A 24,349-nucleotide genomic window follows, 5' to 3' on the forward strand; every position below is an offset into this window, starting at 1 on the left:
TCTGTGTGAGTCCTTTTTTTCTATAGAGCACTGGTGTTACATCATATTCTGTGACCACTGAATGGTTATTTATCTTTAAAGACTAAATAATTTAAAAAATCTTTTGATAACTAGATTTTGGGATCCTAGACCCTCAAGGGCCCCAGATTCATCCTCCATCTTGTGACTCTGTTGTCCTTAGTTATTTTAGTTTACATTGATCTCATTTGTTTTAAAGTTCTGTTATTATCAAATTATTAATTTTTTTTCTGTGTCAAATATTTGCACACACACACATACAAATTTTGGGCAAGGTGGTATTATTCCATCTCAGAAGTAAAATTATTTTCCTTATCAATATGTCTGACAGTTATTTTCTTTAATAATCACATTGTTGTTCTGTGTATAAAAAATATCAGAAAACAGTGAAAATGTCCTGAAACCCATGTGGATATATTCTGATGTCTTGTTTAATCTGACCACCTGCTAAAAATACACATATATTGAGTAAAATAGCAAATATTCACGTTCACATGTCATATTTTTTATTTTTGGCATTTTTCAACATTAATAGCAACAGCCATGCAACAGCGCCCTCGTGCGGTCCGAATGTGGTGTAACACCTTGAAAGGTGAGTGATTACTTTTGAACATCACATGAGAAGGGGAGTGACGTTGTAACGCTAATTGACGGTTAATAGAACACCTGTAAAGCGGAGTGATACATGTAGTAAAAAGTCCCAGTGCTGTTGTATCAGAATGCCTCTCGTCCAATCAAATCAGTTGGTCAGAACTAACCGTTAACGGCAGACATATTTAAAACCAGAGAACGTGTACAGGACAAAAACTCACCGGCACCTTAGACTTAGATATGAACGTTGGATAACTGACGGACTCAAACCGCCAGGAGATACAGGACTTTACAGGAATTTCTTTCAAAAATGAAGGTATTTATTAAAATGTGTTACACAGTTCAAGAAATAGTTCAACGTTTGGGGAATGAGTTTGGTGCCTTTCCTTTTTCGTCAATCTGCCCATTGAGTATGAAGGAGGCGGTTAGCTTAATGTTAACTTGATGGAAAAAAAGACCGGAAACAGAAAGTTAGCCTGGCTCTGTTTAAAAGTAACAAACACCTTCCAACACCTCTAAAACTAATGAAATAACACTTTACATCTCGTTTGTTTAATTTGTACGAAAACAAAAGCGAAAAAATTCACATTTGAAGTTTTATTGAGGTTTCTTCGGCCGTTAGCAGCGACTAAGCTAGCTAATCTTTAGCTTTAGCGGTTATGCTAAACTAGCTAAAATAGTAGTCCAGGCAGGTGCTATTCTCTATACAGAGCACACCATGCACTCAGGTCCAAATCAAAACCACTATACTGAGACTTGTCAAATCTGGACTAGATAAACCAGAGACTGACTGATACACGGTTTCAGATTTGTGAAACCTAAAGACACTGTCCTTACCTTGTTTGGGATAACATACTCCTCATTTAACAAGTCTAAATTTAGTGGTTTTTGATCAGGACCTGGTCTGACATATTATAGCAGTGAAAGCTCCCTTTTTGTGTTTCTCTCAAATGTATTAAATTTGTTTCTTAAACTATATTAAAATGACATTTGTGCGCAAATAAAGCGTCATTGTCAACATGGTCACATGACATTGACTTTAGGCTTCAGTAAAACAGGCTCCATATAATGCACAATCCCATGGCTAAAACTCTAAAGCAACTGATTACAGCTGTTTGATATTGTTTCATAAAGTTAATGTTAGTGTGTTTAGTTGAAAAGCTATACAATACTTCTTAAACAAGTGGTTTTATTTTGAAAAGCAAAACCAGAAGTGTCATTTGCCCTGCTGAGAAGATTGAACACATGCACCATATTATTGCTCAACTACTGTCAATTTAATCCGTGTAAAAAATACAGTCTATGGTTTAATCGGGCTGTGTTGTGGTCACACGGTGGCGGTGTTGGGCAGTAGTAAACTCAGCTGTGTTATTACCGGGCTCTGGATCTTATTGGTCCATGTGCGTAAAACACTTCTCATCCGTCCTCATATTTTGGTTAGTTTTGGCACAGCAGCCTCAGTCTCATGCAGCCGCCTGTTGTTGAGACGTATGAGAATTACTCCTAATAACTGGACCTGAAACTGGACTTAATGGAAAACGTTTGGTCGGATTTTCACTGTGCGTAAAGTGATTAGAGCGATTTTTTAAAAAGTTTAAAACCTCACTCTATCATGTCCAGCAGTCTGTTGGTGAAAACCCTGGAGGACCTGAGCTTGGATCCAGGCTATGTGGCCGGGGAACCCTGCCCGTCCCTCAGCCTGTCCTCCTCCGGCAGGTCGAGGCAATCTCAGCCACACACGAGCACTCCTCACCGGGGACCCTGGTGGCAGCACGCCGGCTCCCTGTACAGCAGGAACGGCAGCTGGGACACGGTGAGCACGTTGCCAGAGGACGCGGCGGACGTCCTGGCCAAGTGTACCTGCCTGCCGGAACTGGAGGAGTACCCCTGGACCGAGCAGGAGCTGCGGGAAGTCGTGCGTAAAGTCGCCGGGTCGGATTCGTCGCTCACCGGGGATGCTGTTCACCGCCTGTCTGTTCTGCTACGCAGGGCTCTGGTGCGGGTCTCCAGAGAGGCGCAGCGGCTGAGCGAGCTCCACAGACGCTGCACACGCCTGGAGGTCCAGAGCGCGCTGAGGCTGGTGCTGAGCTGGGGTCTAGCCGAGCAGTGCATCACCTCCGCGGTGAAGGCCGTGTCCTTGCACTGCATGAGCTCCGGGGACACTGCACGTCAGCGGGGCAAGTCCGCACGCTGCGGGCTGACGTTCTCCGTGGGCCGCTTCTTCAGGTGGATGGTGGAGACACGCGTGTCAGTGCGTGTGCACGAGTACGCCGCCGTCTGCCTGGCAGCCTGTCTGGAGAGTTTGGTGGAGGAGGTGATCAGAAGAGCAACGGAGGCGGCCAGGCTGACTGCGGATGAGGAGAAGGAGCGGTGCGGCGGGCTCACCTGCTGCCTGGTGACCGCAGAGGTGCTGGATGGAGCAGTCAACAATGACACGGAGCTGTGGGGACTGCTGCAGGTCTACGAGCATCTGATGTGTGGCAAAAATGCAAATGGTGAGTTCGAGTACCTCATGACACAATTTTTTTTCACATCATAAAATACACACATTAAAAAAACAAAGGTTATGGATAATATATTAAAGAATAAAAGTTATTTGGGTTTTAACTGTAGTAAATAAACTGACCTTTGGCTTGTGAAAGTGACAAACAATTAAAAGCCAGCAATTTTGCAGTTTCAAGAGACACAACAAGTTTTCAGCATCTCCTATTGACACATTTCTGTTTTTAAATTGAATATCATTGTGTTTATGACTGTTTGTATGCAATTCAAAGACTTAAAATCTGGGTTCTGGGAAATTGTGATGGATATTTTTCTTAATTTTGTGGTATTTCATAGATTGATCCGTTCACTTACAGATGAAAGTTAGCTGCAGGCCAAGTTTTTCTTTTCTTTTCTTTAATCCTAGATTGAAAGAGAAGAAGTTTGGAAAAATAATTATCAAAATGCACACATATTCAACATTTCGTGCACATGTTGGTTTTATTATGCAAGTTTGATTTCAATAGTGAAACCTTAAACTTAACGGATTAGATCAAAAGTTATTGTACATGTGACATTTTTCTTGTTTTCTCTTATGCGACATGATTTTGATTCCCATGTGCAAAAGCTTCATGTCAGATGTGAGGGGACAGTTCCCAGGGGAACAGTGACAATGAGTCTAAAGTCACATGTTCACCAGTGAAAACAATCATGAGCCATCACCCAAAAAAACATGCGTGTTTTGAATTCACATGTGTGTTTTCACACGTGACTTGGTCTCTCAGTGTTAGGTGGGATTCATAGAAGCTGCTTGTTCCTGTCGTCCCTCTGACTTTTTTCTGTTTGTAAAAAGTCTGAATCACAAGTCTGGGATTTTTTAATAAGATAATGTCTCTCCCTCAGCACTGAACAGTATCATTTAAAATGCCATCAATTTAACAGATAGAAAACAATGATATTGATATTATACAATAACTACACCTCCCATGAGGCCTGCACAGCATGACCCCAATATCTGAGTTGAGAAGAAAATCTGCTTCCTACTCAGTGCTGCATTAAAGCTATAATGGGGGAATGAAACTGCTCAGAAAGTAGTCCAGATAACAATAATGGATAATTACTGGCAGTTTAAGAAGTCTACCAGGACCGTGGAGAGTGATTGGAAAACCCCCTCAGACAGGAAACAGGCATTTTGGGTAATAACGGACACGGAAGTGGAAGATCATTCCTGATAAATGTCTGTGGTCATATACTCACTGGGAAACTGTAGTTTAACACACATTCTCCTTTGAGTAGCTACAGTATATTGACCTTTTGTTAAAGTAGCTGGAAAACCTGACAGGACATTTTATTTTGGATTTAGCTGCTAGTTTGCTAATTCGCATTTTTTGTAAAGATCTCAGTCCAAACTGTAATCACATACAGGCTGCGTCTAACAGACAGCTGAGTCTCAGGTGGTTCAGCTTCTCTTCTGTCTCCTCCATCGTCACTGCAGCGTGTTTTAACACTTTTCACCGTTACACAGACAGTTACACAGACAATTGAACAAGGAGAAAGGGTTGGTTTGATTGCAGCCTCTGTGCTGAGACACAGAGAACAGTTTTATTGTGTGGCTACAAGAGGGAATAAAAGGAGACAGTAACTTCACTGCCACGCAGCCCTTGACCCAGTCTGAGCAAAGTAACATCATTAGTTCAGTTTTCCTCATCCAGGAAAGTTCTGGGTGTGAAAACGCTGCTTTATTGGGGAGTAAAGGTGAAAGTGGAGAAACAAAGATGAATTTTTCAAATTTAGCATAGTGTTGTTTGTACATCCAAATGTCTGCTGGGCTTTCAGAGAGAAGAAAACTGGATTCTTAGGTGTTATTTAGGTCGGAAATGACACAATTCAGATTTTAACATTTGAAGTGATAATGTGAATAATGATTAAATATTGTATAAACTCAGTTGTCACCTCTCTAAAACAATTTTGATCAAAAACAGGAACATTATAACCTTCATGAGGGAGGATTCATCACTGGACTGTTTATAAGACTGATTTAGTTTTAGCTTGGTGTATCTAATAAACTGGCAAGTGAGTGTATCTGTATCAATCAATCAATCAATGGTTATTTGAATAGTACCCTTCATATGTGTTAGTGCATTTCAATGTGACTCACAAACTAACAAGACAGTAGAAAATTGTGAAATGCACATTAAAGATAAAAATGAAGACACTTGACATTAAAATGTTTTTGTTTACTCTTACTTATCCCTGCTGCATGGGACTGGAAACTATGAATTATCACCTACTGTGTGTCAAACATCAGTGAGCAGATGGCTGTTAATTACTGGTCCTGCTCATTAGTGGAGCTTTGGGAGTGACGCAGGTTTGATTCTCGGCTCAGTCAGTTTGTCATGTTTTCTCCACAAACCCTGTCAGTACTGAGGTGACTGAGGCAGGGTTAGTAAGAATTTAATTAGCTGTACAAGAAGTTGAGTTTAATCAGTCATTTTGTTTGTAGATGTTCCCAGACACAGATGTAAATAACGTGCACCTGGCTCATCTGAATGAAGCCATCATGAATATTATTAGCAATCTCCTTGTTGTAATCCTGAGTCAGAGATATCAGAAACGTCTGACAGCTACAACGTCTCACAGTGTGCAGAGTGCCAGTTAAATCAAAATATCACTTGAATGTACCGTGTTTCTCTGCACACTGCGACACAGACTTCATGTTCACTCCCATGAGAGTGAACAGGAAGAAGAGGGTAAAGTAAATGAGTGAGTGTTGTTAGCCTCTGACCCACACAGACGACACAAAGGAGCTCTCTTTCCCGCTCAGGCTGCGGGGCACGAGGTTCACGGCCCCCAGTGCCGTCTGCTCGGCTAAACAAACAGCCAGTGTAGCTGCTGTCCAGGCGAGAGAGGCAGTCTGTCACCCCACTCCACTAACAACACACACACATGCAAACACTACAGGACACGCTCTGTTTCCTCGTTCAGGTTTTAATAAGGACATTGTTTGAGGACCAAACGGCCAGTCTGATCTGATGATAAAAATAAATCCCGGCAGTGAAATGTGAAAAAAATGCCTCCAGTCTGTTTGCAGAGATCCTGCAGAGAGTATCCAAAAACACAGCTTGTAATGTCATTATCTTCCTCAGATCCCAGCAGAAAGCAGATTTACATCGTACTGAGCCCAGTCATGTCTGCAAAGATCAGGTTCAGCCCTTCAGTCTCCTTTTAATGACCTTTTTTTTTTCAGCTTTTATAAGGTCAGTTTATCCTCTGACTGGTTTCTGTTCTGTCACATTTAACACAAACACCATATTAAACAAATTATGTTGCTGTTCATTCATTCGTCAAACATTTTGTCATTTTGTCTTGAAGTTATAATTATAGAAAACGGAGGAAAAACATTAAATCTAAGCATTTGAGAAGCTGGAACCAGTTAGTGATTGATGACTTTGAAGCAAAATGATCCCAAACCATCGATAACGATCTTTTTTTAAATAGTGGAGGCCAAAAACTTGAAAAATCAATAATTTTATTGTTTAATTATGGTAAATAAATTGTATTTTAATGCAATTATAAGACATTAAGAACAACTATTTTTGGGTTTCCAAGCTGTGGAAAAGCACAACAACACCTTGCTGAGAGAGAGAGAGCGAGAGAGAGAGAGCGAGAGAGAGAGAGAGAGGGGGCAGGGGCTTTCACGACTTGGTAATCTTAAAGTTGTTAGTAATGGCTTGTAACTGATCTATAAAGTATTGGTGCATTTATTAATCATTGATAGCTTATAAAAAACTTTTATGAATGATCAGAATCTTGTGCAACCCACATTAGCTGCTTCATGTTGCATCATATCCGCAGCACATGTTTAACGTATCATACAGGCTGAACACAGTAGCTCAGTAACTGATCTAGGAGCAGATGTAAAAAAAAAAAAAAAAGAATTATTGCTTTTCCAGATAGTTGACACATTAATGTGGGGGAAAAGTACAGTGACATATCCTGATGTTTTGACATGTCGTTCACAGCCAGTGTTTTGCTGTGTCCTTTCAGAGCTTGATGAATCCTTCTAAATATGCAGGGTTGATACTTACAGTATGTGTTGTGGTCAGCTTGTTGATGCTCAGACTTGAGGCTGAACAGGAAGTGGAAACAGACAGCTGGAGAAAGCGTCTGATCACAGAGATGGAGCGGAGAGCAGGGGGGTAATCCTACACTCACTCTGCTACCAAACCTCATATGATGTTATCTCCATCTGGCCTTTATGCAAACTGTAAAACAGAAGGAAGAAGTGGTTTTGGCTGCAGTGTTTTCTCATGCTAGTACAACCAGTCGGAGGTTTAATCACTTTTTGATTTCTGTGAGGCGGAAAGAGGAAGAAAGAACCAACAACAGAAAGTGATTGCAAGTGAAGCAATCCCTGCTAAATGATCAATCAGAGGCTGATGACTTCTCACGCCTCTGTGATGAACGGCTTTAATTAACCACCAGAAGTCCCTGTGACAGGAGGAACACGAGTCTCCGTCAGCAGAACCCGTTTGGACGGTTTAACGAGACGTAATCAGGCTCTGCTCTGTCGTTAACACCGCCTCATCACTGCTGACTCCCGGCTCTGTGTTCACGTCTGTAAAACCCTGTGTCAACTGTGTGAGAGCCTGAGCCAACAGCGTCCATGCACACTGGCTCCAGACGTACCGCCCGCAGGCTTTATCCAGATTACACTACCAAAACAGAGTCTTCCCGCCAATTCTGCCTGTGTGTTTGACATGACTCTGGGAGTTGTAGAAATATTTTATTTACACCCACGCAAGTGAAAGTGCAGGTTTGAGTCAGAGAGCAGGACAAACTGTTGAACTCTTCTTCTTTGTTTCTGCATGAAATGATTTTTAAAATAGGGTTCTTCTACATGGTTTTGGTCACGTTTGCACAGATTGCAGGTGGTGGTGTGGGGGTCGCTGCAGCCTGATGGACTGAATTGTTTCAGTCTTACATTGTGTTCATGTTTGCTGGTTTCTCTGTGGGTGTTGGCTGCTTTGCTTTGTCCTTACTGATGTGATGTAGTGTGTCCCTTCACGTGGCGTACAGGAGATGTGATAACGGAGCACTGAACTTAAGGTTTGTCATGTTTATGGAGGAAATGTGTTGAGTTCATCTCTTTAAGTCTCCTTACGACTTCTCCTCTGTTTTAAATGTGCTTTATTACGGTGGCCCTGAGAGCTCAACACACTGCAGCTTAAGAAAACACAAACAAATTCAGAAAACATCCTAAATACTCGCAACACAACCAAATACACAAACGCGCGACAAGTAGTACAGACGACAACGGAAGTGTTTCCGGGGGGACACTATAAAAGTGATGTATTGACCTCTCAGGGCCACCGTCAGTCTGGATCTCAATTCTCTGCTTGCTCCCTTGGACTCAGTTTAGACTCTGCTGAGGTGGTCTTGACTTCCAACACACACACACACACACACACACACACACACACACATACACTCATATACATAGCCACACCTTTGCCCCTCTGTGGTTCTGTTGTCCTGACCAAACACTTGCAGCATTATACCACTCAGCAGAAAAGAGCTGTTGTTTTCAGACATGGTGACTGTGCTTCTGTTTTCATTTGGGACACACAAGCTCACCGACACACACACACACGCACACTTTCTGTGAGGATACATTTACAGCTTTAGGGATGTTAAGCGTTCTGTTTTTATTCTGCCGCACAAACACAAGCGAGTTGAAGGAAATGACTTGATCACCTGTGACTCTGAATGTAAGCAGGGCAGTGTTACACACAGGGGCTGAGGGGTGGGGGGTTTGGGGGTTTCAATACTACACAGGTAGGGATTAGAAAACAGTGATTTGTGCTTTGTCCACTGCAGACTGGTCTCCTGTTGTGTAGCCATGAATAGATGCTTGTTCGCTCTCCTGCCTGTAAACACCGCGGACTAATCAGAACCAATTATCTGCCACACTCACTCCTGGTCCAACCAAAGATTTCTTTCTTCGGGCCCATACAAGAACCGACTTTCAGAAAGCTGAGGTGTGTTTTCCAGCTCAGAGTGATGAATCTGTCCAGGCTGATAATCAGTCAAACATCAGACAGGCAGGTTGTTAATGTGTTGATGTAAGATTTTGATCGGGCTCCACACAGAGATGCACAAAAACCTTTTTATTACTGCAGCAAAGAGCTCATGTTTTCTGCTGTAACACTTTGTCCTCCATTTTCTACAGTAAAGAAAATATGATGATGATGGATGATTCCTTCAAATGCATACTTTTAATATGACATGATGTTTTAATCATGAATACTTTCATCAGGTCGTCTCATTGAGATTCAAGAGAGATCAGGGAACAGTTAGACAATCATACAACATGTATACAGCCAAACAACAATCAGGAAGAATTAAATGAATAAAAGTAATTACTACAAGAAGGGAAGTCCATTAGGATGGGATGTCTCGGGTAAATATTGGATCAAATTCTGTAGTTACAAAATGAAACGAGGGCAGAGATGTGAGGTAGAGTTAAAAAATCATCACTTTCATCAGATCTGATGATTCACAGTGGTTCAGTTTGCAGTGTTCATGCTTCTCTTTGGCAACAGTATTTTATTCACATGCCGTGTAGCTGAGTGCTGCTAACTGGACGTGCAGCAGAGTCGGCCACACATGGCCCGGTTCGGTCGGCTAACTGGGTTTAAAACCTTCACCATCGTGGCGTTTCAAAAATGAAGTTGGTTCTAGTCTCGTCTAGTTGGTTCCAGTGTAAAAGGAAACTTTTAAATGGAGTGTTTATTCTCAGTGGAGCAGGAGTAAGGTCTGTAAATTTCACTGTAATGTGCTTATTAGGATTATGAGATATATTTTCTGCAAAGCTGATGTTTTGGCTTCAGAGTGTCAAGTGGGTTCACCGAAAAACAAACTGTCACTGTGGTTCCTGACTCTCAGCGATGATGATGATGATGATGATGATGATGGTGTTGTTTCTCCACATCTAATCATTTTGAACTGTCGACTCGCTATAGTTCAGTTGGGTGTGTTGGCTTCAGCTGTTTGTCAGATTGTCCTCACTGAAGCCGTCTCCATTGTGTGCAGGACCAGGAGTCAGCAAATACCCGATTCAACGGGGCACAATGGACGAGGGTTTCATTAGTGTGTCTGTTTTCAAAATCTGGTCTCATGGTTTTCAGGGTGTGTCCTACTCTGGGGTTACAGGAAGGTTTTGATAAGTTTTGTTTTTCCCTTTATTGGATAAAGTCAGTAAAAGACAGATGTGAAACATTTGGAGGGATATGATATGAAATTGAAAATTTATTTTGGTGGTCAAGGTCACGGTGACCTCAGAAAACAGACTTTTGGCCTTGTCAACGCAATATCTCCGTAACGCCATGAGGGAGTTTCTTCAAATTTGGTGCAAACGTTCAAAGGTCAAGGTCAGTGTGACCTCAAAAACACTTTCTAGCCATTACTCAAGACTTCACAGCAATTATGACAAAATGTCACACAAATGGTTCATATGTTATATGACTCTAGATAAACAGGGACGTAACCTGAAACTAGTCTGTGTGGCGGAGGGATACGACCCTGAGGTGGTGATTCTAGTTTCCTTTGTTTCTGAAGAGACAGAACATTTTAGAGTTTCTAGTAAGTTACTACTGGACCTCAGTGTAGTTGAATCATTCCTGATTCTGTTTAGTATTTTGCTTTTACAGTTCATGTTTGTTTATAGCACTTGATGCTGGTTCATCGTTGGTATCCACGGTTACCACTGTGACAACCAGCTGACTACAGCTGCTGCTGTGAGGCTGTTATACACCAAATTAAGCACTAAGCATCCTCACAGTGTTTACAAAGAAACTAAAGTCAGAGAATCACTGACACTACTTTGTTTTGTTTTTTCCCTTTTCTATTTACAACATTTTCTAAATGAAAAAAAGGCAAATTAAATCATAATTGTTGTTCGTATTTTTGTTTTGAAATATTTTACATTGACCTTTTCTTCTCTGAGTAATTTGCTTTTCTTTTTCTGTGTGTGTGTGTGTGTGTATGTGTGTTTAGGTGAGCTGTCGCTGCCGGCCCATGTAAGCCCATACACAAAGGTTCCCGAGGACTCAGTGGAGAGCAGGGAGGATGCCTACATCCAGCTGGAGCTGCGAACACTGGAGCAGGCGCTGTTGGCCACCTGTGTGGGCAGCATCGCAGAGCTCAGTAAGTGTGTGTGTGTGTGTCACCGCTGCCACAGTCAGCTCCTGTGTTTAGTGTGTGTTTGTTTAAACTGTGACTGGTGTCGGGCTCCGGGGACACATCGTTAGCCGCTGCCAGCTCCCCCTCGGTTACATAACAGCCTGTGGCTTGTATCCAGAAAACAAGGGCACCTTCACACCCTGCAGGCCACCGTAGCTCATTATGTGAACGCTCATTAGAGAAAGAAAATAAAAGATGTCAGTGCCTTCACCGTTCATGCTAATTTATGGACTTGATGACACTTTCATGTGAACACGGAGCACTGTGGCTCAGTATTCTGTTTTTATTTTATTTCACTGTAAATTCATGTCATTGTTTTTACAGGTTTCACATTTCTCCTTTATAGTTTTCAGTTGACAGATTACATGGTCATCTATGAGACAGGAGCAGTTTTTAGAATGAATAAATCCTCAGAAATAAAGAATAAGTATTACACACCAGAAGGCTTGTGTTAATATTTTTGACTGCTTGTAAAGCCTCATTCATTGCACTTAATTGTAATTTCAAAATCTTTATTCAGGTAAAAGTTGTTGTGAGTTTGTCAGTGTATCCACATGTTCTACTCTTTACTCATGTTTCCTAATGATTGTTTACAAAATGCATTTAAATCATGCAAATAAAGAACCCCCACATTTTTTAAAATAATTTAGAAAAATATTTTTTAGTTAAATATAAAAACTAAAGCTCCATTAAGATGAAAAAGAAACATGTCTAATGTCTGTTTGCTGCAGTCGTGTAAATGTTTGAATGAATGAATGTTGTGTATAAACTGTTTCTCTGTGATCATGGTGTTTCTTGTGTGACTGTCATCCTGCAGGCGACCTGGTGTCTCGAGCGATGCACCACATGCAGCGTCTGCGTAGCTCAAGCCCCTCCATCAGCCCCGCGCGTTTAGCCAATCAGCCGTCGGTATCCTGGGCCCCGGACGCCCTCCGAACACTCTACTACTTCCTGTCCAGCCCACAGATGGAGTCACTGGAGAATCCCAACCTGGAGCCTCCGACCATGACGCTGACCAGAGAGAGGTGTGTGTGTGTGTGCTGCTCTGAACTGACGTCAGTGGCCTCAGCTTTGTTGTCACATCAGTAAATCACTTCATCAACTATGAGCCTGTTATTTAAGTACTAGAAACAAACAACAGCAGACTGTCGGTTTATTTCAATCTCTGTTTGTATTTTTCTCTGTGGAGGAATCTGCTTTACTCTTTTCTTCCTGTGGGAGATGTAGAGGTTTGTTTTAAAGATGCTGCTCTCAGCTCCTCAGGCGGAAAAACTAAAAGCTGCGTTAGTTTTTGTCCTGCATCAACTAAAATCTTCAAACTTCCAGAGAACCTGAGGCTTCGTCCCGATTCATGGAGGATTTTAAAATGAATACAAAAACTGAAGATGAGTAAAATGGACAAAATAAAGGAGCTGACTGTCTTCGAATCTTCCTCCAGGCCGTTCCTGCTCCTCCCTCCTCTCATGGAGTGGATCAGAGTCGCCGTGGTGCACGCTGAACACCGCCGCAGCCTATTGGTGGACAGCGATGATGTCAGACAGACGGCCAGACAGCTGCTTCCTGGACTGGACTGTGAGCCCAGACAGCTGAAGTAAGACACCAGTGAATGCCCCCGACTGTGTAAAACTTCCCCTGGTTGAAATAAAACTGTGTGTAGGGTGGTGATAAAAAGTGTCCAGGTGAATATTTGTGTGTCTGTCTCTCTGCAGGTCAGAGTGCTGCTTCCAGTCCTTCAAGTGTCTGGATGCAGAAGCTGCTGCAGCCAAGTTCCAGCTGGATCTGGGCTTCAGGATGCTCTCGTGTGGACGAGCAGATTTGGTCCATCAGGCCACGCAGCTTCTGGGAGCCGAGAGGGTGAACACCATGGATGACCAGGTGAGGGAGGGGTTTATGTTGTGTCTCAAGTATAAAATTAAAACAACAAGCTACAAGTGGCCTGGTTCAAAGATAACAGAGGGACTGTTGTCTGTCGTTAGACCTTTACAGTGAATTCAGAGATAGAGTTTTTTGACCTGCCAAAGTGAAACAACAGATTTTGAACTGAAGTTTTCAGTTGTTCTGCCGTGAGTTTTACCTGGATTGTTTTAACAACAGTCTTCTCTTTTTGAAAACGATCAAATGTACCTTCACACACACATACTGTATCTGTGCACATTTTACTTGTTCATAGCTGTGTAACTTTTCATAGTCCCAGCAAGTCTGTGAAAGATCTGTATTCTTCTGCCGTCACAGGTTGTGATGTGTTCACCAATACGATCATCTATGAGTGAGATCGGATACTGATCATTTTTGGTGGCATTGCAGATGTCGTACGTTATATCACTTCTCTCACACACTTTTGTAAAAGTTCCACACGGCCGACATGTTTTGTTTTGGTGGCCTGTCACGTGCCGACGCAGTGAACAAGGTGGGAGGCGGGACTACACTACACAGCACACAGTGCTTCTCTCAGCCGCAGACACCAGAGTATTAACCACAGGTGATCGATGGGAGCATTAATTCCCATCTACCGATCACGTATTTATAACGAAGATCTGCCAATAATGATCGGCGGCTGATCAATCGGGGCATCCCTAGTTCAGGCATGATCCAACACTCAGTCTTAACACTTAAGAAACTCTTTTTTAAATTTTTATTTAAGGTAACATATATTCATCTGTGTGGTCTGATAAAAGTGTGTATGTATGTTGGTGCAGGGGATGACTCCTCTGATGTACGCCTCCGCAGCAGGAGATGAAGCTCTGGTGCAGATGCTCATAGAGGCCGGAGCTAATCTGGACCTGCAGGTAAAAAATCACCTGCTGACTCAAATGTAACACTGTCCACATCACAGCTGGTTGGTGACATGTCTGTATTGTGTGTGTGTGTGTGTGTGTTGTTCAGGTCCCCGGCTGCTCCGTCAGACATCCATCTGTTCACCCCGGCAGTCGGTGCTGGGTGGCCCTGACGTTCGCTGTGCTGCACAGTCACCTGTCTGTGGCTCAAGTAAGAGCTGAACACAGAGGAGTAGACAGTAGAAGACACGGTTTCACCATCATATAATTATATTTAATCTATTTTCTGTCACTGAATCCTCAAATAAGCAAAATGAATCGTAGTGAAATAAAACACGACTAGAAACAGGGAGCAGTTTAAATTTGAAGCTGACATTCAGAAGACATTAACAAGTTTTATTTTGTATATTTTTTTATTAAACTGTGACCACAACCTTCAAGCTACACCTACAGTTGTTAGAATATCCTTTACAATAAATGTATGATCAACCACAGAGACAAATTAAAGGACCTATATTGAGACTGCTCTGAAGTTTTTGATGGAGATAGTGCTAACAGTTTCCCCCTGCATCTAGTCGTTTTGCTAAGCTAGGCTAAGTCCTGGACCCCTCACACAAAGAGGTTGAGACTCTGCTGACGGTGTTGTGTCCTCATGCTCAGCTGCTGCTGGAGGCCGGAGCAGACGTGGAGGGTGGAGCCCTGCTGGACGGTCAGGAGAGCTCAGCCGAGACGCCGCTGCAGTTAGCTGCTGCTGCAGGTATGGTGTTAGCGAAGACTGAGTCAGACTGACACGTTAAAATCAATTCACACACACTGACGACACATGCTGTGAACTGGTACTGATACTGTGCTACAGTGAGTTAAAACAATTACAGATGTTTTTTAGATTTGCTGGAGCAAACTGCAGGAGCTCGCTGCTGCTGGTTTTCTAGACAGTTGTTCACACTCACAAGTTGTTATGTAGCTGCTGGTTGCTAAGTTTGTCCTTTGAGGTTAGTTAAGGTTACCACTGTGTTTCTAGCTGGTTGCTAGTATGTTATATGTATTTGGGTTGCAGGTTAGCAGTGAGTAATTAGCAGCTAACTAGTTGCTTAGTTGCTCTAAGTGACTGTTAATGTGCGTTTAGGGTGTTTTGCTGTTGGAGTGATTCCATGTTACAAAGTTGTTCTACTGGTTGCTATGGTTACCATGTGTTTGCCAGAGTCACTGTAGTGGTTCAGGTTCAGATGATGCTTCACTCTGTTGAAGAAATCCACCAACAAAATGTTTGATCCTCCCAGGTTACTATGAGATGGTGAGTCTGCTGCTCGCCCATGGAGCAGACCCTCTGCTCAGAGTGCATCATGGGAATTCACTGACATCACCGCTGTACGAAGACATGAACTGTTTCAGCTACGCTGCAGCACACGGACACAGGTGACCCTCACCCCCCCACCCCCACCCCCCCCAGAGCTGACCTGTGTGCGTCTAGTTTCATTTAAACACATGATTTCATTGACACATGAATGCAGCTTCACGTGTCTGATACAGAACAGAGCAGGAGGAGGAGGGAAGGTTTAAATTTAATATGTCTGACCAGAAAAACAGACAAAAGCATCACCTCCTCTCTTCTCCACAGGAACGTTCTCAGGAGGCTGCTGCTGCAGCCACAGCACAGGAAGGAGGACATCCTCTCTCTGGAGGAGATCCTGGCTGAAGGAGTGGAAGAAGAGGAAGAGGAGGAGGCGGAGGTGAAAACTCACTTGGCACACCCTCCAGCTCCTGACTCCTCCAGCCCTGTTCCCAGGCTGTGTAAGGCCAGGATGAAAGCTCTGCAGCAGGCAGCGTACTACAGCGCTGAGCACGGCTACCTGGATGTTTCCATGGAGCTCAGAGAGATGGGTGAGAACTGATATACATGCATGAATGTCCCTGATCACCAGTGAATGCTGTAATTAACCACAGTTTTTAAAGTATTTGAACTAACAGATATACTCTAACACCTCAGTCGTGCATTATCTCATCGACCTGCTCTGTCCAGGTGTTCCCTGGAGGCTCCACATCTGGCTGGAGTCTCTCCACAGAGCTCGGCAGCTGTGCAGGGACGAAGTCACCGTCTCCCTCCTCACAGAGTTTCCCTCCATCAGGACGGAGGACTACAGCCCCGAGCTGCTCTCCACAGGGATACCGCTCATGTTCAGCATGTTGGAGACCAGCAAGGTCTGACATGAGTTTTCTGTCTCTGTTCTACCTCTACCTCTACATCTACTTCTGTAGAACCAACATAAAACAAAGCTTTACTTAATAACTGTTTAATACAAAGAGAAACTGCTTCATCTTGGTTGAAATGATGAGATGTGTTATTGTCGAGCTCTGAAGACACAATTTAACATTTAAGAGTTACAGTTGTATTTGATCTCTGTTCATGCAGTGAAAATAAGACGGCAACCTTAAGATGACCTGAGCAGGAAAGAAACGGCTAACTTACTAAAAAGTAGCTAACTAGCTACCTCGCAATGAGCAACGGCAAAATGGCCGTGGATTGTCAGTCAATAGCTGGTGAGGGCAAAATAAAAACCCTCCATACAGATAAAACAGCTGCCAGTGACACAAGGTCGGGCTGATGATCAGGCTGCTGCTGGTCCAGATCGTGTTTCCTTCAACAACCACACCGCCTCATTTTCAGTTCATACATAGTCATTCAAGTGTAAACAAGGAAGCTTACCAGTCACCAAGTAATGCAAAAAAAAAACAACCTTGAAATTGTGCCAGTTTTCAAACTAAGTGTTGCATTTCATGAGAAATGAATCATTCAAACCAACTAAGACCATGTTACCCACAGTTTCTTCATGCTAGCTAACTTATGCTCAGTCAGCTTCTGCTTCATGTTCTTCACTGATAGATTTCAACCCTGTTTCTTCACAGTTTAAATATTTGTCCTGTCAGGGTTGCTTGTTCATAATGTTAGAGTGAGGTAAAACGGTATTTAACGTGTCATTGCAGCTGTGTGAAGTTGTTTTTCTCTGCAGGACTACGTGATCACCAAACGTTTGGCGTCTGTGTTCTCTCACTGTTACGGCGGCTCTCCTGTTACTCCCGTCCCCCCCGTGGACGTCACTCTGTCCACACAGCTAGGTAACACATCGCTGCCGTCATGAGACGCCATCCTATGGTGATTGTTCATTTTCTGACTATAACGAACACTTGAAGGATCACACTGACGTCTCTGTCCTCAGATATTCACTTCCTCAATAATCAGGAGATGTCCGACGTGACGTTTATGGTGGACGGACGTCCGTTCTTCGCTCATCGGGTGCTGCTGATGTCGGCGTCTGAACGGTCTGATCTCTTCTCTCACTTTACATGTTCTTCATATCTTTTTCATTCATTCATTTCTTCTCAACATTTCAGCTCACAGACTGATCCTAACGTGACCTTTTCAAACAGAGACTGAGTTTTCAAAACCCTTAATGTCAATAACAACAGACAAAGGGTCTCTACCTGTAAAACAATTTTTAGCCATTTGTGTGTGTGTGTGTATATATATATAAATATATCGTCACCTTCCTAAAATAATGGCCTAAGTCATGTTTTGACAAAAATGTTTTTTTTGCCTAAATCACCCCCTCATGATGCTGGCCACCTCTGGTAAAATCGCCTGAATCCTCAGTTGAGGGGAACATGCAATTCTACCCCCAGTTGTATAATGGCCTATGTCAAAAGTGTGACTCTTTTGTTGAGTTTTTTGTGTTTCCTGAAAAACCTGAAAAAATGACTTAGGCCATTATTTTAAGAGGGTGTCGATATAATATATATATATAAAAATAAAAAAGAGCATTGAATCAAAAGATTATAGGAATATTCATGCAAAAGTAAAAGGTAAAATGCAAAAAAAAGAATACGAATAAAAAGCCAAAAAATAAAGAGATAAACCATAAAGAGTAGCAAGAAATTAAAGAATGATAATGTAAAGTATAATTAAAGTAAATATTAAATGTAATAATTGTTTGAGCTTGACAGATACAATAACAACAAACAAAACTATAGACAAAAGTACAAAAAATAATAAAAAATATAAAAATAATAATAAAAAGATAATTATTCAATATCATTAATATGAAAATAAAATATAAAAAAAGAGATATAGATTATATCAAAAACTTAAAACTGTATTACGTGGTTTGATTTTTCTTTTACAATTTCTTTAATTTGTTTTTATTGATAATTACTCATTTTAATTCGGCCTCTTGTGGCTGAAATGAGAATTAAAAAAACAAAACACAAAATTTCCACTTGCCATGTCACTGTCCTGATTTTTACTGACTTTGGAAAGTTTAACGTAAAAGATGTTTTTATCATTATGAAGAAAAGTGTTTTCATATTAGTGATGATCTGAAAATGTGCTGACAGATGACATAATCTATCAATTTTATTTAAACTATAATATTTCGTTTTAATATGAGGATATTAAAAAAAGAATTGTACCATGAAAGAAATTGGGAGAAATATGAAAAAAATGTCAACAGTATCTTCTCATTTTTAAAATAACTGTTTTCTTCCCTCCAGGTTTCGGCGGATGCTCAGTGATTCTCCCGACAGCGTCGTCCACATCAGTCACATGACCTACAGCACCTTCCAGGTGGGACACACGTTTACCTTCAGTGTTGTGCATGAACGTGTTCACTGAACAACATTCATTGAACACGTTCATATTTTCTGTGAACGCTGAACTGAACGAATCAGTTTCCAAATGATAAACGTGAAGATGAGTGAACTAGTTCATTTTCATCTGTATGAACTGAACTTTGAACTAGTTCTTTTTAAGTGTGAACTGACACAACAGTGTTTACCTGCTGCGCTGTGGTCGGGGTTTGATTGGGGTTCAGATGACTGATAATGAAGAGTGTGTGCTTCTCTGCAGATGATGATGAAGTCTCTTTACTGTGGAGGAACAGAGGGACTGACCGTCTCACAGTCTGAAGCCATGAAGGTAAAATCGCTCACCTGTTCCCTGTTGCTTCTCTTATACTGGGTTATAACATCATTTAGCAGAATGCTTCGTTCGACGGGGATTTAGATGTGTTTGATTTGTTTGCAGCTGCTGCCAGTGGCCACGTTCTTCCAGCTCAGAGCTCTGCAGAGATGCTGTGAGATGAAGCTGTCGCTCAGTCTGACTCTGGACAACGCCGTCAACTTCTACCAGACCGCCAAGGTACGAAAGCACAAGGTGACACGGTGAACACTGAGAGGGAAGAGTCTAGAATCTGATTTAAAAACCACTCAGTTTCCTTCACTTGGACTCTGGTCTGTGGGTCTGTATAAATGTGGATCTGATTGAGGCAGATGTGGCTGCTTTCTTTGGAAAAATGTGATTAATACTTTATTTTATGAGTCGTACAGTTTCCTTGAAAGAAACTGATGCGTAACTACAAATTTAGTTTTTTGGAAGGATTGTGTAAATTCTTACAGGTTATACGGAAATCTTTCATCATCTCTGTCAGTACAGAGTCAGTACTTCCCTATTTTGCTCTGTTTTTTTTTATTTATTTATTTTTATTTTGCTTTGCTCTTTTTCAGAGAGAGAAAAGGCATTTGAGGCTTAAATAAAATCGACTTGAGAGAAATTCAGCTGAAGATGTAGAAATAACTTGTCACAAGCAAACAAACAAAACTGAGCTTTGATTTCCAGATGAAACTCGTCTGGAAATCATCAGCTGCTTATTATTGCAACACAGCTGAATACATTCAGAAACCTCTCTCAGAACTTTATATGTAGTTAAAACCAAATTACACATTTCTCTCCATGAAAAGAAATTACCCTGAAAATAAACCGGACCAATGTATCACGTTTCACATGAACTGGTTCCGACGTGTTTTGGTCTCTTACATTTAGACTCTGGACTTCAGAATTAGGTCTGAAAACTTAAAACTGAACTGAGAATAAAAACAACTTTGATTCAGACAATCTTGACTTGTTGTCAAGTTGTTAAATGTTTAAAATTTCTGAGCTCTTTTCAGCTGAAATAATCAAAGGTCTATTCACTTCCTACTTGTTTCCTGTTCATATTCACATAAACAAAGGTCAGTGTGTATGTCATCGCAGTGATGAACTGGTGTGTGTGTGTGTTTGCAGCACCACGGCGCCGCTGAGCTCTGCAGGTTCTGTGAAGGATTCTTCCTGCAGAACATGGACCAGCTCCTGGACAGGGAGGACTTCCACCGCCTGCTGCTGGGCGGGGTGGGGCAGGAGCTGCTCTGCCCAGGGACAGGCGCCCAGGACCGGGATCTGCCGGTCCTCCTGAGGGACCTTGAGGCTGCGCTGATCCACAGACTTTACACCCTTCACTCTGCGTGTCGAGAGTAGAAAGACTGCAGCTGCCACACTGGTACGTGTGTTTGGGAAGAGTAGCCATATCCTGAGTTACTACAGTAGTCTGCTTAAGGAGAACATGATAGTAATAGACTGTTAACACTGTCTGTTTAACACGTATATTTGAACATGAACCAAAGCTCTTGTTTAGACTGATGTTTACTGTGTCTAACACTCTGACCAGAGTAAGAGTCCTGTTAACCCGACACCTGAGAAACTGCACAACCTGATCATCTGAACAGACACTGACACATCAGTGCTCAACTAAAGAACATGAAACTCAGTCACTGTCAGATTCACCAAACTGTTTAAGATCATGTTTCTTACTCTTTACACTCTAGTTAACTAATTGGCTTTGAGTGAGTTAAACTGTTTTTTGATCAGACTCGTTTTAAAACAATAACTCTCTAAACATGTGATGCTACGTACATGACATGATGCTAAGAGACTAAGGCTAAAGCTATCGTTTGCTTAGCAGTGTTGTTCCTGTGTTGCAGGGTAGAGATAGTTAGCTTCGTATTATAAACAAAACAAAATAAAAATGTTATTTGCTCTGTCAGCCCTGTTCAGGGTTAACTAAGTTAGACAAATGTACCTGGACGAGCAAAGCGACATTAAGAGTTTTATTTTCCAAACCTGTTTCACCTTTACAAGAGAAAAGTTTTGTTTACAGATTAGCATAACGCTAACTAACATTGGCAATATTATTAGTAGCAGCAGCAATACTGTAAGCATGGAGCTGAGCTAATCACGTCACACTAAGAACAGATAGTCACCTTAATGAAAGCACAATGTATTGTGGTAACCCTGTTACTGTAGTAGCCTCAGTGAAAAGATATGACTGTTTTTTACACATTTTATACAGTTTCATTAACCATAACAATACAAAGAAATTGGAGTAAAGTGTCGCTTCACCCAAATTACTAATAAATAAATAGAATAAGTGGTGGTATCTGGTCATTTAGATAGTTGGATTCAGTTTCACCCAATACACAGGTGGATAACTTTACCTGTAAAATCTGTTTCAAACCACAATTTAACCCAACAGCCCCACAGCAGACCAGCTCCTGAATCCCAAACCTAACCTCTGCAAAATAACATAATGCTAGTTGGCTAACGGCATGCTAACACTCAACCTTGGAGGTAAAGCTAGGTTAGTAGTGAGCTAGTTAGCTAGGCATGTTAATGTTTGTGGCTGCCATTAAAGCAGAGAAACACACAGTTTAATCCATCCAACAGCTGCTGTATGTTTATAAACTTGGTGAATCTGACACTGCTTTATAAAAAGAGCATTTCCATGCACTTTACATGACCACTGATGTGTCCATGTTTTTCAATCTGCTGCAGGATTCATACAAGACATTCACAAGCTAAATGTAAACCCTCTCCAGCTGCATGTAGATAATCAACTCTGAATATGTAAATACATGTACATATATTTGTGAATAAACATCTCAACAACCCAAACTGTTCTGCACCAATCAACTGTCACACACAAGCAGCTCCAAAGTCAACAGATTTATTTCCTTTAGCACTGAAGTTGTTCACAGTTACATCACAAGGGAATACATTGCCAGTGGTTATCCTGCTCAGTAGTAGCGCTCCGTGCTCCGAGTCCATTCTGTGTGCTCTGGATTCCCACAGTAGAAAAAGAGGAAAGCGAACAATGGAAGGTATTGCTTTAATTTTTCTCTCTGATAACCCAACACCCACCCAGCTGGTCTGAGTGAGCGACCCGATCGCCAGCGAGGTCCCTCTTTGAGAGAATGAGTGAGGAGGATGCATTGCACGGTTACTGTGTGCGCACAGTAATCAAAAAGGAGGAAGAGGGCAAGAGGACGGCGAAGGAAATCAAATAAAAGAAAAAAGAAAAAAAAACCAACAATAATCAAAAGGCAAATCAAAACAAACGCACATAAAGAACATATACATAAATAAGTGTGGAGAGAAAAAGGGAACAGGAGAACAATTCCAACGACGACATGCAAAGAAAAGACGAATGCTGAACATGCAAACAACCGTACGAGGTCAAAGCTAAGAGTAGGAATCCCCTTGGTTTTTTTAAATAAGCTTGTCAGTAAACTCGGCTTATTTACAGAATGAGTGTTTGGTGAGATCTGAGTCAGCGTACACACAGGGGGGAGGGGGGCGGGGGGCAGGAGCCGACAATTATCAACAAAGGGTTTGTTCCTCTCAAAGAGGCTACGTCTACATTCTTAAATTACGGTAAATCATTTTCCAAACGTATATTACAAGGTTTCTTTCGTCAAAAGCCGGAAAAAGGAAACAAAGCGCTCACGTTTCGACGTTTCGAATAACTTAAACATGACAAAAATATCTTTAAATAATTTGACATTAAGAAACATTCTCTACATCTTTCATATAAATAACTGAGAATAAATTAATAACAAAAAAAACCCAAACTGACAAAATACAGTAAAGTACAAAAATATACAGAGCAGTTCAATATTGTCTGAAACCTGCAGATAATTCAAAGGAACCTGAACGACAACAAAATAAAAAATAAAAAATGACTTGGTGTAACTGAACTCAAACGTTTCACTTGTCAAAAGTGCAAAAGTAAAAGGACGTTTTCATGGATAAGGCCTCGTCACACCAGAGTGGCACCGCAGCGTAGGGACTCACAGGGCTGGTTAGTGGAGTACCGTAGCCGCTGTGCTAACCTATAATGTGCTATCCAGTAGGGAACATGCTAGCTAGCACTACTTCTATTCTCAGCTGTTTACTCCCCCTCAGCATTTTGTTGTCAGGGCTGTTCATCATCGAGTCAGTGACGAGTTCCTGAGGTGGGAAAAGAAGCGCTCCCTGTTAGCATAGCTCGGTTGCTAACAGGACAGTAGAGCTGCAGCTAACGATTATTTTCATCATCTGATAATCTGCCAGTTATTTTATCTATTAATTGATTAAATATTCAATGTATGAAATGTTTAAAAAATGGCATTTACATTTACACATGTACTGTCATATATGGCAAAATAAAAACGGCTAATTTAAGAAGCTGAAAGCAGATGACATTTGGAGTTTTTGCTTGAAAATATTAATCAATTATCAAAATATTTGCTGTCGATCGATTAATAGCTGCATCTGTGGTTCAGAGTTTATTTAAAAGACATCACTCCTGTGTCCTCACAAAGCTGCTCGCTACGTTCCCTCAAAAGCTCAGCCCTGTCACGACGGCTTGTTATTGGACGATGACGCAGTCACATGTCAAAGTTCCACCAATCGCGGCGATGAACGGATGTCGCTGCCGTTGTAAATGCTGGTGTGACTGGGCCGAAACAAAACATGGCAACACAACTCAAAAACAAAATGTCACAACTACACTTTTTGTACATACGGAACATTATTTAGTCTGTACAACAGAATAGATCATTCATTTATGTAGTATCACCCCCCCTCCACCTTATCATACTTTTTAATGGGTGACCTTTTAACTCCCAGAATCCCCTTTCACAGAAACATCCTGCCGCTCACAAAGAAAGACGACGTTAAAAAGAATTACAATCCAGCCAGCGTTTGTCCGACCGTCCGTCTCCACGTTCCTCCGCCGCTCGCTCCTGATCCCGTTTGTCAGCGTGTGCAAGTCTTTACATCCCGCAAAGAAGAAGTCATGTTCATGTCGAGGAGTACATAGAGTGTGTGTGTTTTTATGTACATGTGGGAGAGAGAGGAGAGAGAGAGAGAGAGAGGAGGAGGAGAGGGGATGTGTGTGTAGATTGACAAACATCACTGTCTTAAGGCTTTTTTTTTCTTTTATAACTCTTCTGAGACGTCTCTGGTCTCTGTGTTTGGTCTGGAGGGGCCAAGTGGACTCTACTGATGAGGACTCGAAGAGGGAGAGAGGGAGGGAAGGAAGGAAGGGGGGGGGGGG

The 24,349-nt window shown here is 41.8% G+C and overlaps 1 protein-coding gene across 1 annotated transcript; it reads left to right on the forward strand.

Annotated features, from left to right (window-relative positions):
* The first annotated feature begins 2,050 nt into the window (after positions 1-2,050).
* On the forward strand, positions 2,051-21,924 carry LOC111644332 (ankyrin repeat and BTB/POZ domain-containing protein 2-like). The gene is made up of 17 exons (XM_023393177.2): positions 2,051-3,104; positions 11,149-11,298; positions 12,152-12,359; positions 12,773-12,925; positions 13,044-13,209; positions 14,031-14,120; positions 14,218-14,319; positions 14,769-14,865; positions 15,389-15,524; positions 15,727-15,989; positions 16,129-16,307; positions 17,117-17,222; positions 17,324-17,426; positions 18,654-18,726; positions 19,009-19,077; positions 19,186-19,299; positions 20,221-21,924. Exons 1-17 carry the CDS (start codon positions 2,222-2,224, stop codon positions 20,449-20,451), a joined length of 3,123 nt encoding a protein of 1,040 aa, XP_023248945.1. The 5' UTR covers positions 2,051-2,221; the 3' UTR covers positions 20,452-21,924.
* The last annotated feature ends 2,425 nt before the right edge of the window (positions 21,925-24,349 follow it).

This window comes from Seriola lalandi, unplaced genomic scaffold (assembly GCF_002814215.2).
Source record: "Seriola lalandi dorsalis isolate HSWRI2012SDOR001 ecotype SW California unplaced genomic scaffold, Sedor1 jcf7180002054929, whole genome shotgun sequence".
In the NCBI taxonomy this organism is placed as follows: domain Eukaryota; kingdom Metazoa; phylum Chordata; class Actinopteri; order Carangiformes; family Carangidae; genus Seriola; species Seriola lalandi.

Coding starts and splice junctions, on each gene's coding strand:
- LOC111644332 (XM_023393177.2), top strand. CDS start 2,222: ATGTCCAGCAGTCTGTTGGTGAAAACCCTGGAGGACCTGAGCTTGGAT. Junction 12,926..13,043: donor TGTGAGCCCAGACAGCTGAA/GTAAGACACCAG, acceptor GTCTCTCTGCAG/GTCAGAGTGCTGCTTCCAGT. Junction 13,210..14,030: donor TGAACACCATGGATGACCAG/GTGAGGGAGGGG, acceptor ATGTTGGTGCAG/GGGATGACTCCTCTGATGTA.